The 13,938-nt window shown below is 37.3% G+C and overlaps 1 protein-coding gene across 1 annotated transcript; it reads left to right on the top strand.

Annotated features, from left to right (window-relative positions):
• Positions 1 to 1,544: 1,544 nt before the first annotated feature.
• LOC143714696 (uncharacterized) lies at positions 1,545 to 4,864 on the top strand. The gene is made up of 4 exons (XM_077205988.1): positions 1,545 to 1,637; positions 2,893 to 2,939; positions 3,019 to 3,262; positions 4,609 to 4,864. The coding sequence occupies exons 2-4, from the start codon at positions 2,911 to 2,913 to the stop codon at positions 4,729 to 4,731; spliced, it is 396 nt and encodes a 131-aa protein (XP_077062103.1). The 5' UTR covers positions 1,545 to 1,637; positions 2,893 to 2,910; the 3' UTR covers positions 4,732 to 4,864.
• The last annotated feature ends 9,074 nt before the right edge of the window (positions 4,865 to 13,938 follow it).

A 13,938-nucleotide genomic window follows, 5' to 3' on the forward strand; every position in this document is an offset into this window, starting at 1 on the left:
CATGATCGTTTTTTTCTTTCCACTTTGTAGAAATGCATTTACATTTCCTGAAGTTGATTGTCCCATAGGCCTCAATTGCAGCTTGTTTTTGCCACCGAATAAAAAAGCTAATTTCAATTTTTTAATCTCACAATTCTGGCTTGCTTTCTCGCAATTGAGTTCAAATCAAATTTTTTGTTATAACTCACAATTGTTATTCTGATTTTATTTCTTGCAATTGTGTTTATAACTCACAACTGAACTGAAATGAATGGAAATTGTGAGCTATAAATGCCCAACTGAAATGAAATCCAAATTGTCCAAACCTTTTTTATTTTGTGGCGGACACAAGTTGCCATAGACCTCCACTGTAAGTGAAGAACTCAATTTAAGACTGTAGTCCTGTAGTCCCCCCGTAGTCAAACATTGTATTGCTTCAAACTCATCTTTGATCACCAAAATGACATATTTAAATGTATTTTTCTTGGGGAAAAAACTTGACCCTTGCCTCAATTAGTATATGAGGTTCTATGAATATTCAAATTAGCCCCGCCTCCACTCACTCACACCAGCTCAGTGATCCACTCGTTGACGTGATTGGTTACAAGGTTGTTTGTGACATCAGAAACAGCTTAGAACTGGTCTTTGGTTCACTGCAGTTTTAAGGAGATAATGCTCAGCAATGGTGTTGACTTATGAATTCGCAAATTATTAAAGCATTTTCAAAACACCACGTAGACATATAAACAACATTAAAAGCTTGATTTTCACCACAGGGGGACTTTAAAACGGTTTCATGTTTATGAATCTGAAGCCGACTATGCATTTAACAATTTATTTCAACATTTGGTTCAGTCTAGGATGTTGTTTTTGGAGTGATGCATTTACTGGCTTTTATATGAAAGCATTAAATGAGGCAATTTATGAAATTGGTTCTTTTTCACTTAATGAGTGTGAATTTTAAAGAAATATGCCACATGCTGACGGGGATGTTGAAAACATGCACAAAACTCATTGTTTCATTAGTCCAGTGCTAGTTTAGTGGTTAAACATTGACTGTTTGTTCTCTTGATACGTAGAATATTTTTTTCTCAACAGATATTTCATTAAAGTAAGCTCAATGCTATTAAAACAGACTTTAGTTTTAACATGAAGCACCAAAAATGTCCACCACTTTGTTTTCAGGTATCAAAATAAATTGGAAATATTGATTGCACAGTATATATGTAGAGTAAACTGGAGCATTGTGGGAAATGAAGTCTCCTTCCACCATGAAATATGATATATGTAAAGTTGTTACATATTTCAATTGATTGAAACACTGATTATTGATATAATTAAAAATGAAATGTATTATTCAAAACAACAGTTTTCCATTTTAATGTTGTGGTTGTTGATAAAAATTGGAATGAAAAGTCTGCACCCTGTGATGTCTCAATTCAAATTGAGGAAATGAACTGGAAATGAAAAGTCATTCTCAGTTTTGAATGGCGAAAAGCCTGGTGTTTACAAACCCAGCCCCGGTTGACTGTGTCCAGCTCAAAGTCCTCAGCGGGACGTCAGAGGTTATACTCACTGTTAGAGCGCACGTACTGTACACCCTGACTGACTTTGACTTCCACTTTCTTCAGGTTTGGGTCTGATGACATACAACTACTGTGAGTATGACATTTCTAAAAAATACTTTTATGTGAAAATATACTTTTGAAGAATTTACAAGTTCCTGAAAAAGAATTTAGACCAAGTATGAATTCAGTGGTGGTTATGAAACTTGTTTAAGGTTATGTAAAGTATGTCGTTATGTAGGGTTTGGATGCATTTTAAACCAACTGATGGGAGTTCCTTCGCTATCATCTCCAACTTATCCATTTCATTGTTTTTTGTTTTTGTTTTTTGTGTAGCAGTTTGTATAGGCATAATTTATATTTGTCTGCAAAAGTAATGTCCATCATTTAAATCAATTCTTTAGATCAAAAGGTTTTTAAGATCATGAAACACAAATTCAGTTCTGTACTTATTAAAAGGAATTTTTGGAGATAGAAATGTTTTATAAGTAGTGCTGTCAAATCGATTAATCACATCTAGCATAAAAGTCTGCATACAGATATACGTGAATGTATAGTTTAGTATAGTAGTAGTTTTAAGTTTTTTTCACAAATGATAAATATTTTACATATGACAACTTGAACGATACAGGGATGAAAATACAATATATGTAAAAATAACGAAATAATAAAACATCAAAATTAAATAAAGGGATATTGAATTAAATAATGATTTAAGAAAATGAATAAATAAATAAAACATCTAACAGTACAATAATATAGCGAGTAGAAAATACTATTGTAACAACTATATAGTTGTTACAATAGTATTTTCTACTCACTATATTACTTTTTATTTTTTTTATTTTTTTTAAATAAAAATAACATTTTTTATTTATACATATATATATAGATATATACACACACACACACATATATATATATATTATTTATAAACTTTTATGTTAGATGCGATTAATCACATTTAATCAATTTGATATTATTAGTACTATTAATACAAAGTAGTAGTAGTTTTTTTTTTTTTTACAAATTAACTGAAAGATTTTTTTTTAGATTTATGTGACACTATTTTCCCCCCAATAATTTCAGCCTTAAAAAAATCACAATCTCAGGATGATGCTACCACTATTTTTTACTTGAAGACCTTCAAAATGAATTTTAATTCAGAGATGGAAAAACTTGTAGAAGACATGCATTCAAGTCACTGCCTCTATTAGCAGAATGTTTTAATAAATTAATAACTGTACACCGAAAGTGATTATCACATCATTGAACCAAATGCATTTTACACAGCTTGTTCTGATCACTTACAGATGCACAGTAATTAATATCTAATATTCCTCTGCAGACGTTCTAGGCCGATTCAATGGCTGAATATATATTCTACTATCTCCAGTAAGAGCAACACTCTTCATAAAATCATTGTAAATGTAGGCACTACATCAAATTAAAAGATGTTTGTCTCATGATGTAGGACTTTGCTGACCCCACTGCTGGCTCTGACTGTTATTCTGTGTATACTGAGATACTGCTGCAAATTCTGCAGGAAAGTCTCAGACACAGACTTAGACCTCGACCTGTCAGACAGCGACCATGTCTATGTGATTCCAAATCCCATTCACACGAGAGAAGAGAGAGACGAGACAGACTCCCATGGAGACTCTGAGTACACACCACCACCATATGAGCTAGTGTGTCCACCACCAACATATGCAGAGGTATATCTGTCCATCCACCCATCTGTCTGTTCATTCATTATCTATCTGTCAGTCTATCCATCCGTCATCTCTCTGTCTGTCTGTCATCTATCTGTCCCTCCGTTCATCCATCTGTCTCTGTTCGTCTGCCATGTATCTATCTATCTATCTATCTATCTATCTATCTATCTATCTATCTATCTATCTATCTATCTATCTATCTGTCCATCATTGTCTATCTATCTGTATGTCTGTCCATATCTATCTATCCATCCATCCATCTATCTATCTATCTGCATGTCTGTCCATCATTGTCTATCTATCTGTCCATCATTGTCTGTCTGTCTGTCTGTCTGTCTATCTATCTATCTATCTATCTATCTATCTATCTATCTGCCTGCCTGTCTGTCCATCATTGTCTATCTATATGTCCATCATTGATTGATTGTCTGTCTATCTATCTATCTATCTATCTATCTATCTATCTATCTATCTATCTATCTATCTATCTATCTATCTATCTATCTATCTATCTATCTATCTATCTATCTATCTATCTATCTATCTATCTATCTATCTATCTATCTATCTATCTATCTGCCTGCCTGTCTGTCCATCATTGTCTATCTATATGTCCATCATTGATTGATTATCTATCTATCTATCTATCTATCTATCTATCTATCTATCTATCTATCTATCTATCTATATGTCCATCATTGATTGATTATCTATCTATCTATCTATCTATCTATCTATCTATCTATCTATCTATCTATCTATCTATCTATCTATCTATCTATCTGCCTGCCTGTCTGTCTGTCCATCATTGTCTATCTATCAAACCATCATTGATTGTCTGTGTGTCTGTCTATCTATCTATCTATCTATCTATCTATCTATCTATCTATCTATCTATCTATCTATCTATCTATCTATCTATCTATCTATCTATCTATCTATCTATCTGTCTGTCTGTCTGTCTGTCTGTCTGTCTATCTGCCTGTATCTATCTATCTATCTATCTATCTATCTATCTATCTATCTATCTATCTATCTATCTATCTATCTATCTATCTATCTATCTATCTATCTATCTATCTATCTATCTATCTATCTATCTACCTATCTATCTATATATCTAACTATCTATCTTTGTCTGTCCATCCACCTGCCCAGCCGCCAGAAAAGAAAAGCTGGTCTCCCAATCTGTTGACTGGTTTTAGCCCTTTTCAGCAGGTTAGATATGGGCACTAGCTTGAACCAGCTATGAGCAGCTTAGGACAGCTTTGGATGGTTTTATCCACAGAATGTAAATCTCTATGTTGAAATGCTGTTTTAACTTAATATCATGTTTTGTTTTACAGGCCAGCTTTAAAGTCAATATTTCTGATGTTCGAGTGGCTCCAGACTCAGAGATGGACGTGCCTCCTCCACCATACAGCCCACCTCTAAATATGCCATCACAATCATCCAGCCATCAACAATAGACTGGGTGTATGTGTGTTAGAATAACTTAATAACTAATAGAACTATTACTTTTTATCTTTACATATCTGTAAATGTGTTTGTGAAAGTTCATACCAAGAAGACAAAGTCTGACATATGATTACTCAACAATCCCAAAGGAGGAGCTTTATATATACGTCATAGATAATTCTTATCTTAAGAAAGAACGTTTACCTGCTTTTGAGAACCATGGCTTGGCATGGCTGAAGTTTAACCATATTCTGATGTAACTATGCAAATCTTAAATAACTGGGATAAATTGAAAATTGAAATAGAGTACATATTAGAAATGTATATCCATTTGTTTTTTTACAATTGCTAGGACCCATTTCTCAATACTTGGGTCACTTTTTCTTCACACAGTCCCTAACCGACTTTCATCTTGGCACAGCAGTTAATTTCACATTCAAAATGCTCTAAAACTGCCAAAACACTTCATACAGTACATGCCTCAAGCCAACTTATTCTTCCATAACACTAGCAAAGGTTTTCAACCAACAAACAGACTTTGTCACTCATTAAACAATGATGTCAAAGCAATAACAACAGAAAGCATCATACAATGTTTTCTTAAAAAAAAAAAAAAAGAATGACTCCATGTTAACATTACTGTACAAAATTATTCCTGTCATCTAATTGTTTTGATAGTTTGTGTAAAGAGTTTTGAAGAAGTGACTTAAGTATTGAGAAATAGGTCCAAGTGAGATTTATATTAATTATATTATACATTATATTAAATACATATTATTGAGAGATTTCAGTAAAGACAAAAGCAGGTATTATTCAGGTACAATTCAGCTTAATTTTATCCTTATAAGGATAGATTATTTATTCCAGGACTAAACATGCTGTGCTGTCTCCTAATTAATTAGTGTTCTGTTTTAAGGTTGTTTCATTACCTAGAATGTCTGACTGCATAAAATACCCATACTGTTCAAGTGAAGTGTTACACTTGAAAACACTTGAAGTGTTAATCTGCTATATATAAATACTACCTCATGAAGTGAGATAAGATGACAAGAGATTTATTGTGGTTAAGGATGCTTCATATTAGCTCCACTGAATATTTTGAGATGTGTTTTGAAGTGTCATCGGTAAGACAGGCTCAGCTCAATGCTCCCTGTTTTCCCATGTGAAAGTACAACTCCTTTTCAATAAAACATTGAAGTTTCTGTGGAGATTGTAAATGACTTTGTACACAAGTACATGAAAAGTGTTCTCTGTTGTAAAAAAATTAAATATGGTTTTAACACATTTTTAACTGCCGTTTTAAATAAACGTTATTTTGAAAAAGTCAACCACAAACACACAGGTCTGCTTAGCTTGAGCCTGTCTAAATATATTGCATAGACTTCTATTGTTTTTAGGGTAGGCATTAGGCAATTTCAGAGAGGATAGCTTTCCATTGTTTTTCAATGTAGGCCTAAACACAAACTAGATGGATGTCTTCAATCATTGCGGTCACGTCTTTTGCAGTGTCTCGCACATGACACGGCATCCTAAAAACGCCTCTCTAGACCTTGCCTACATATGATGGATTACACCTGGCATGTCTGGTTCGATTAAAACGAATCCTGGTGCGATTGCTCTGTTGGTGCGGTTCATTGACACTGGAATGACAATTCTGTTTTTTCGCAACAGCATGCCCTCAACCACATTCAGTTCTGCCCTTATTGAAAAATTTTGTGAACACTTGCCTTGAGACAACCACCCTCTGCTGTTCAGCATCTGTTCAGCATCTTTAGTAGTTTCCTCCGCAATGAGTCTTAACCGTACTCACATTTCCTTTCACTTCTGCTATACTGCTGATCTCTGAAGCTACAAGACCACAAGATCATCAATACGCGAACATCCTCTAGATCAGGGGAAGATATTGTTATTATTCCATTGGGGATCAAGACATCTCCCGAGATTTTTCATCGAACCATGGAAACTCTTATTAAAGGCCAGAGCAGGTGAACGTCGGTCCTGGAGAGCCACTGTCCTGCAGAGTTTTGCTCCAACCCTGATAAAAACTCCCTTGGCCCTGCCTGTAGCCTTCTAGTAACCCTTCAGACCTTGATTAGCTTGTTTAGGTGTGTTTGATTAGGGTTGAAGCAAAACTCTGCAGGGTGTGTGGAGGTTTGTGAATAATAAATACATGTTGACAGGCAGGTAGGAAATTGCATCATCGCATTCAGACCGATTTTGGGTCGAATGCAACGATTGGACGAAAATTTTTTGGTCCTGCGACTTACGCAGAAGATAATATCTGCATTTTTTTATATTTAGACCATATATTAATTGATTGCTATCAGGGTGTGAAAAGAGTTTCAACTAGTATAACAAAAAGGGTTTATGAAAAACATTGCTTACCCATTTAACCCTAACATAGGCCTAAAACTTTCAGAATTTTTACAATAAAGAAAAACCGGCAAATTTGTCCACAAAAGATAAAGTAGCTAGGTAGTGAAATCTATAAATCGCAAATTATCTTGAAATTGTGCGCAGCTGAATTGTTCAAATCTCGACCTTCTAAACGCCGACTAATTAATGTCATTAACATATAAAAGATTACCAGTCAACGTCAAAATAACTTGAGAACGGCGAGCGGCAAGAATTGCTCAGATTTTCAAATACCTGCGATACTCCGACTGACTCTGTTACAAGAAAAAGTGCGTAGGCTACATCTCAAGAACCTGACGTGGTGCCAAGCAGTTTTCCACGTCAAAGACTGTTTTTAGCCTGTATGAACGTTGATGAGTACACAAACTCCAAGTTCAAATCTGTGCATAGACACATTTTATAAATGAGACCACTAAAAACCTGACCGAATCCTGTGCAAAATACTTAATCTAAATTAGAAACCTGATTTGGCCAATTCATACGCCTTTTTAACTAGTGAGATCCAGCTCAGTCTGTGTTCAACATGTTTCAGTAGAATTATATTAGTGAGGACATTTTGAACCTCACAAGTATTGTCAAACCTGTACACACATTCATGCAGGCAATTACACTGTTCCCTTTCGTATTCACTCCGAGTCACGTCGGATGACGACGAATGGGGGTTTCGCTTAGAACACCTTTCGACTTCGAGTATTACAAAACGAGCCAATGGCGATGAAATGCCATGGGTCTGCGGAATTTGCATAGCGTATCTCCGCCCCACCGCGTGGGTATAAAAGGAGGACGCTGGCAACATGCAGATATGTCTTCGCTTCGGAGCCAAGAGTATTTCTTCACTCCACAATCATCTCTGACTTCGCTCTACGAGACAGATCTCACAGTGCCTGCTGATCTGTGCAGTGATCTGCCAGTGTGTTTGTGTCTCCCTGTGCGCTTCAACATCGCGGAGTTTTTTCTCCTCCCATAAAAGAGCTCGCACGCGGCACGTCTTTTTAAAGGCTCAGAAATGCACGGCTCGGCCCAGGGTAAACTGGGGTTCCCCGGGTTGAACGCTCTGTTGCAATGCTACTATGTCCTCAGAGTGCTTCCCGGCGCAATCCTAGGCACCTGACCAAAGCCTGTAGTTCTTTTCGTCTACACTAATCTGTGGCGAAATCCTATAGTGCCACAGGACAGGCAGCTGCCTCACTGCATCCCATGACCGTTCTACTGGTCTACCTGTTCCAGATGCTCATGGACATGCAGGAGGGCGGGACTGACCCGAGGCTCTCCAGTGAGCTGCGCGCAGCCACTGACCTTGCTCTCCGAGCGACGAAAGTGGCCGTACGCTCTCGGAGTCAGGTGATGTTCACCAGTCTGGGGCTGACCGGTCTGATGTGCACGATGTCGGGCGGACCCGTCTGCTCGACACCCCCATCTCCCAGGTCGGCCTCTTCGGTGGTGCGGTTGAGTGCTTCTGCCCAACAGTTATTCTGCCCGACGGCCCCGCCGTCCGCTCAGATCCCTCAGTCTGCCCACAGCCGAAGACTCCGTCCCACGGTTCCAACCCTGCCCGTTCACCCGGGCCTGCCTCTGGTGGCTCAAGATAGCGATCGACTTGAAGGACGCCTACTTTTATGTCTCCGTTCTCTTTCGACTCAGACCTTACCTACGGTTTTCTGTCAGGGCGCGCTCATATCAGTACGCTGTTCTCCCATTCGGGCTAGCCCTGTCTCCTCGCGCCTTCAAAAAGGTTGTTGAGGCAGCCCTTGTTCCTCCATGGGAACACGGGGTTCGCATCCTGAACTATCTCGGTGACTGGCTGTCTTAAGCTCACTCCTGAGACCAGGTTTGCGAATACAGAGACCCAGTGCTCCGGCACCTAGCTCGTCTGGGCCTTCGGGTCAACTGGGAAACGAGTAAACTTTGCCCCGTGCAGAGGAGCTCTTTCCTCGGTATTGACTTGGTCGCCTTCTCCACTCAGCCATTGCTGACTTGCCTGAGACTATCAAGCGCAAGAGTGCGGTTCCACTGAAGTTTTTTTTCAGAGGCTCCTGGGGCATATGGCATCTGCAGCCGCGGTACGCCGCTCAGATTGCTTCATATGAGACCGCTTCAGCTTTGGCTTCGCGACCGAGTCCAGAGGTGGGCATGACAACACGGCACCCTCCGAGTACCAGTTACTCCGACCTGCCGTCAGTACTCACCCCGTTGTAAGGGGTGTACAGTTAAAGACCCAGAACCAGATATGAAGAATGAAGACCCAGAGTCAGAATTATAAAAAATTAAAGAAAATATTTACTGAAGATAGTTTGCAGTTTCATCAGCAGAAGTCAGCTTCAAAACTCGCACAGGAGTTCGTAGGCCGCCCCGCTTACAGTTACAAAGATCACAGCAGTTATACCATTTCCAAGGTCTAAGCTACGTCATTGCTTACAGGATGAATGATTCTCATTGGCTATGAAATAGATAAACACAGTAATTTTCCACACATATACAGATAGACTGAAGCATATCTCCATCGATTATGCAGCTGAAGTTAGGCACGTCATGACCTTCCAGGTCGCAGATTTGGGTTGCTGGGCGCCAGCATGTCCAGAACAACAACTCAGTCAATCTCCAATAATGCCAGTGGTTCCTTAACCTGTAACCAAGAAGACTAACACACACACCGACACACAGCTTTTCCAAGGTTGGATTTGGCCAGGCTCTCACTATAAACAGGAGAGTCCTCTCAAAACATCAAGATAATGCGTTCTTTCTCTCAAAGATAGCTAAACTTTAGTCTAACTGGAAAGAAAGGCTTTAACAAAGAAATGGTCCCTTAAACTATTGGCTTCAATGACCCCTATATGTTTAAACACATTGAAGACCTTTCTCAAACACAAAACAAGTCCCTATTTCATTTCTGGAAGCTGGGTTAAATAAGCAAGCACTGCATTCAGATATCAAATACAGACATTAAAGAATACATGAAAAGAACATTTCAGTAATCACAATGGTAACTTATATAAATAAAGTAAAATCTCCAGAGAAGTCATTCAACTCATTTGATATTTAGAAGGAAAAATATTGATTAATACCTTAATTATAATCAATCATTACATATACATTGAAGCAGCAGTGGATTCCAATCCACCCCCTTCAGTCCCCCGTTTTAGACCAATGTGGAGTCCTAAACACCACATCTGGTCTATCCATAAAGAGGCTGCTTCAAAATGTTAGGTTTCTGACCCATGTTCCTCTGTCAGGTTAATTTTTATAAAACAAACAATATCTTTTTCCTTCAATGACTTAATATCAACAACATATCCCACATACTACAATATTGATCTCCAGAACCTTTGGACATAGCTGTCTTTCCATGTCTTACACAGCTATTATTCATCTTGGCTAATTTGGTTTCATCATCAAATTAACTGATACAATACAAGTACATATTTAATCATAAATACCAGGATATATGCACTAGTTTTTATAATTTCCAATTCCTTTTATTATAAACAAAGTTGGATGGTTAATCCATTATTTTCACTACTCCTTTTATAGACCCTTTAGGTTCAAAACACAATGGTTGTCTAACTAAAAATAAACAACAAACAAATAAAATATTAATAATTAAGGCCCATAATAATTGATGTAATCACTTTAAGTCTTTACTGAAATCATCCTTCAGTTTACAGTCGCATAGCATGTACCATTTTAATTGTATAACATCTTATACCCTTTTTTGTTTGTTTCAAAAATAGAAATAAAATAAAACAAATTCACATCATCATTTCAGTCATTATTTTACCACTAAAATATAGGATCGTTCCCCATTCTGCTTAATAAAGCTTTTGTTCATTCCTTATCCTTATATCACTTTAATCCCTGTCAATCATACGTCTTATTGTTTTTATTTTGAAACTCACTTTTCCATACCATTTAAACTTAATTTGACTTCCATAAATTCTATCAGAAATTGTATTTTCATAACATACATTTTTTTTCTACTATATTTCTTCTGCATCCGAGTCTCTCACCACTGTCAGCCTAGTGACACTTAAAGTTCCCTCGTTAGGGAAATCATGGTATTTTATTAATTCTTCAATACTCTTGTTTTCTTATCATTAACTTCAACTTTATTTTTCATTATAACTACTTTTCACAGTATTTGTCTCAGTTCCACTTATCTTTACAGTTTTACAGAAACCAAAATATTATGTTACTCAGATCCCAGCACACAGCCATATAGCTGCTTTCTCTTTTTACCTTTATTAAATTGTAGTTTTCTTAGACATCTAATGTCATACATACATTTAATGGATTGAGAAATACAACCTTTTCTTTTTAGAAGTTATATTCACTCCTCCTTTGTTCGCCCTCCGGCCTTTCAATAAAAATGAGGGAGCTCACTCTGGATAATTTGGATAGTGACTTAGCCAATGTGTCACTTTGTCTCTCTGCCGTCAAGTCTATATATATATATATTTTTTTTTTTTTCCTACGTTTATCCTTATGATCCCACCTAGTTGTCTATTTAAATTTAGACCCTCAGTTGAATTTAGACAAGAGTTTTACCCCAGAATGGACGGCAATCTTCTTTACAATTCCAATTTATATAAAATACTAATCCAGAGAGTAATTCAGTTCAATATCATAAATGACAAAAGCATTCATAATTACCAATAGCAGACAGAGCTGGAGAACCACTCCAATTAAAGCTCGTCTCATGTTCTGCATTGTCTTTTCATCAGATTGACTCAAAACTATTAGCTTCCTTAAAACTTGTCATTTGCCTTAACCCATCTGTAATGATAAAACCCTCATTCCAGAGGTTAATGACACAATATACACACTATTCAGACGCAGTATTCGTACCCCAAACTAACACATACAAGACATAGAGTGCAGTCACCATCACACACACACATATTAGACACATATTTTAACTGTTCATCTTCAATGTTCGCTTTTCATTATATCATCTCTAAAAAGATTTAAATTTTAAGTAAGATTTTAAACTTCACATTTTACTGTAGCTTTTACCTAATTTTACATGGTTTCTTAACTAGTTTCAAAGCATGCCTGTTCATTATTCATTAGAATTTAACAAGGTCAGCTGGGTTGTTTTGTTTCATTATCATTATTTTGCTTCAGCTTGCTCTAGCAGGCCGATAACAGAAAGACAGACACAGTTACCATCCCTTCCTCCACTCAGACAGTCTCTCTCACTATAAATAAATTTCTAAGACTGTAACTTATATAAAATGTAATATTAAATTCGTTACAATAATCTTTGACCATTCACCTTTGTTATCCAGACTTTTCTTAAATCAAAAGCTGTCTTCATCTTTAGCCACCACCATGTCTAACGACCTTCAAGAGTTAAAACTATGTTATAGATATATTAGTTCAAAATCAACTCTTCTATACATTTTACTTGCCCATATGGCAACCAACATCATGTCCCTCATATAATTAAGTTTTGTTACTGTCTCCGCAGCAAATAATGGCAATCACCTCATGGAATCAGCTGGCTCCTGAAAGCCCTCTCCCGTTATCTCTTTATCTCTAATTTTCTTCTCTTCAGGGTGTCGTCCCCTGGCATAGTTGCAGACACTTGTCACAATGAAAAACAAGCCATACAATCAATGCGGTTTCTGGTGAGTGGTATAGAGGAACTCACATTTCTGGGTCAGACTGCCGTAACTTCTCACAGCCCATCTCACCTCTCAATGCTCTGCTGACCCCGGTGGCCTCCAGTAATCAGCGCTCAACTCTCATACCTTTCTCACAAATAACACCTGCATCCTGAGGTGCCCAGTGTTCGTGACCCCCTGCGTTGGGCTGTCCCCTGGCCAGGAAGATCATCCCGTCATTGAGTAGCCACTCGTACACACGTACACACTGGTGACCGCTCATTCCCAATACAATCAGTTTTCTTCAACAGAACTCAGCTGTTTTCTGGAGCTTAGGAAAGGCACGTTCAAGAGTCACCAGAGCCATTCCGATTGCCTAATAGTGTTCACAGGGAGACAGGTTAATAACAACAGTATTTAATCACTTAAATCCATTAACTATCTTAAAAGCAGCAACTTAGCTACTTAGACTATACTCAGTGAATTTAGATCACAACCGTACATTCAGTGTACTTCATCTGTAGCCGGAGCCATCGGTCCTGAATGGTGGAGACTAAAATGAGACAAAGTTGTTACTGGTCCTAAAATACGCTAATCAAAATGTCACCTCTATCGTTTAAGGTCTTTATTATTATTTTAAAGACTTCTTTAAAGTCATTCAGTTTTACATTTAAAACATTTTTAACATTTAAATACAAATTGCCCTCTGAATGGTAATGATTTCTTTTAACATCTCTGTGTCTCTGGTTTTCAACTGAAACACTGTGCTTTACTATCAATAACTTATTTTCACTTATGACACAGGCTCAGATAACAGCTTTTAGCTGACATTGAATGAGAGAGACTCTGAGGCATTCAAGACTGGTACACTGCATTGTAATAAAACTTTTAACATTAGACTTTATCTACCATCTTTTAACTCTAGCCCAGCTTAAGGCATCTTTGCCAGAAATTACATGTGTTTTCAAATAAACATAGTTTTACAGTTGTCTTTTGCCCACGTCAGGGAATCTAGACATTACAAATTTCCACTCAGATTGAGTCTCTGTCGCACTGGCTGTTTCAGCCACAGCACACATCAGATTTAGATAAGCGAACTGTTTCATTACAGCCAATAGCAGACTTATCTTTTGAAAGCAAAACATCAGCTTCTAGCTCTTTCATGGTCAACTTTTCAAGCTGTTTGTTTAATCAAATGCC

Source organism: Siphateles boraxobius, unplaced genomic scaffold (assembly GCF_051911475.1).
Source record: "Siphateles boraxobius isolate OS27281-9 unplaced genomic scaffold, OSU_SipBor_1 55, whole genome shotgun sequence".
NCBI lineage: Eukaryota > Metazoa > Chordata > Actinopteri > Cypriniformes > Leuciscidae > Siphateles > Siphateles boraxobius.

Excerpts from the sequence above, each read along its gene's own strand:
- LOC143714696 (XM_077205988.1), top strand. The coding sequence starts at position 2,911 with ATGGCTGAATATATATTCTACTATCTCCA. Across the intron at positions 2,940-3,018 it reads TATATATTCTACTATCTCCA|GACTTTGCTGACCCCACTGC; the intron begins GTAAGAGCAACA and ends CTCATGATGTAG. Across the intron at positions 3,263-4,608 it reads CACCACCAACATATGCAGAG|GCCAGCTTTAAAGTCAATAT; the intron begins GTATATCTGTCC and ends TTTGTTTTACAG.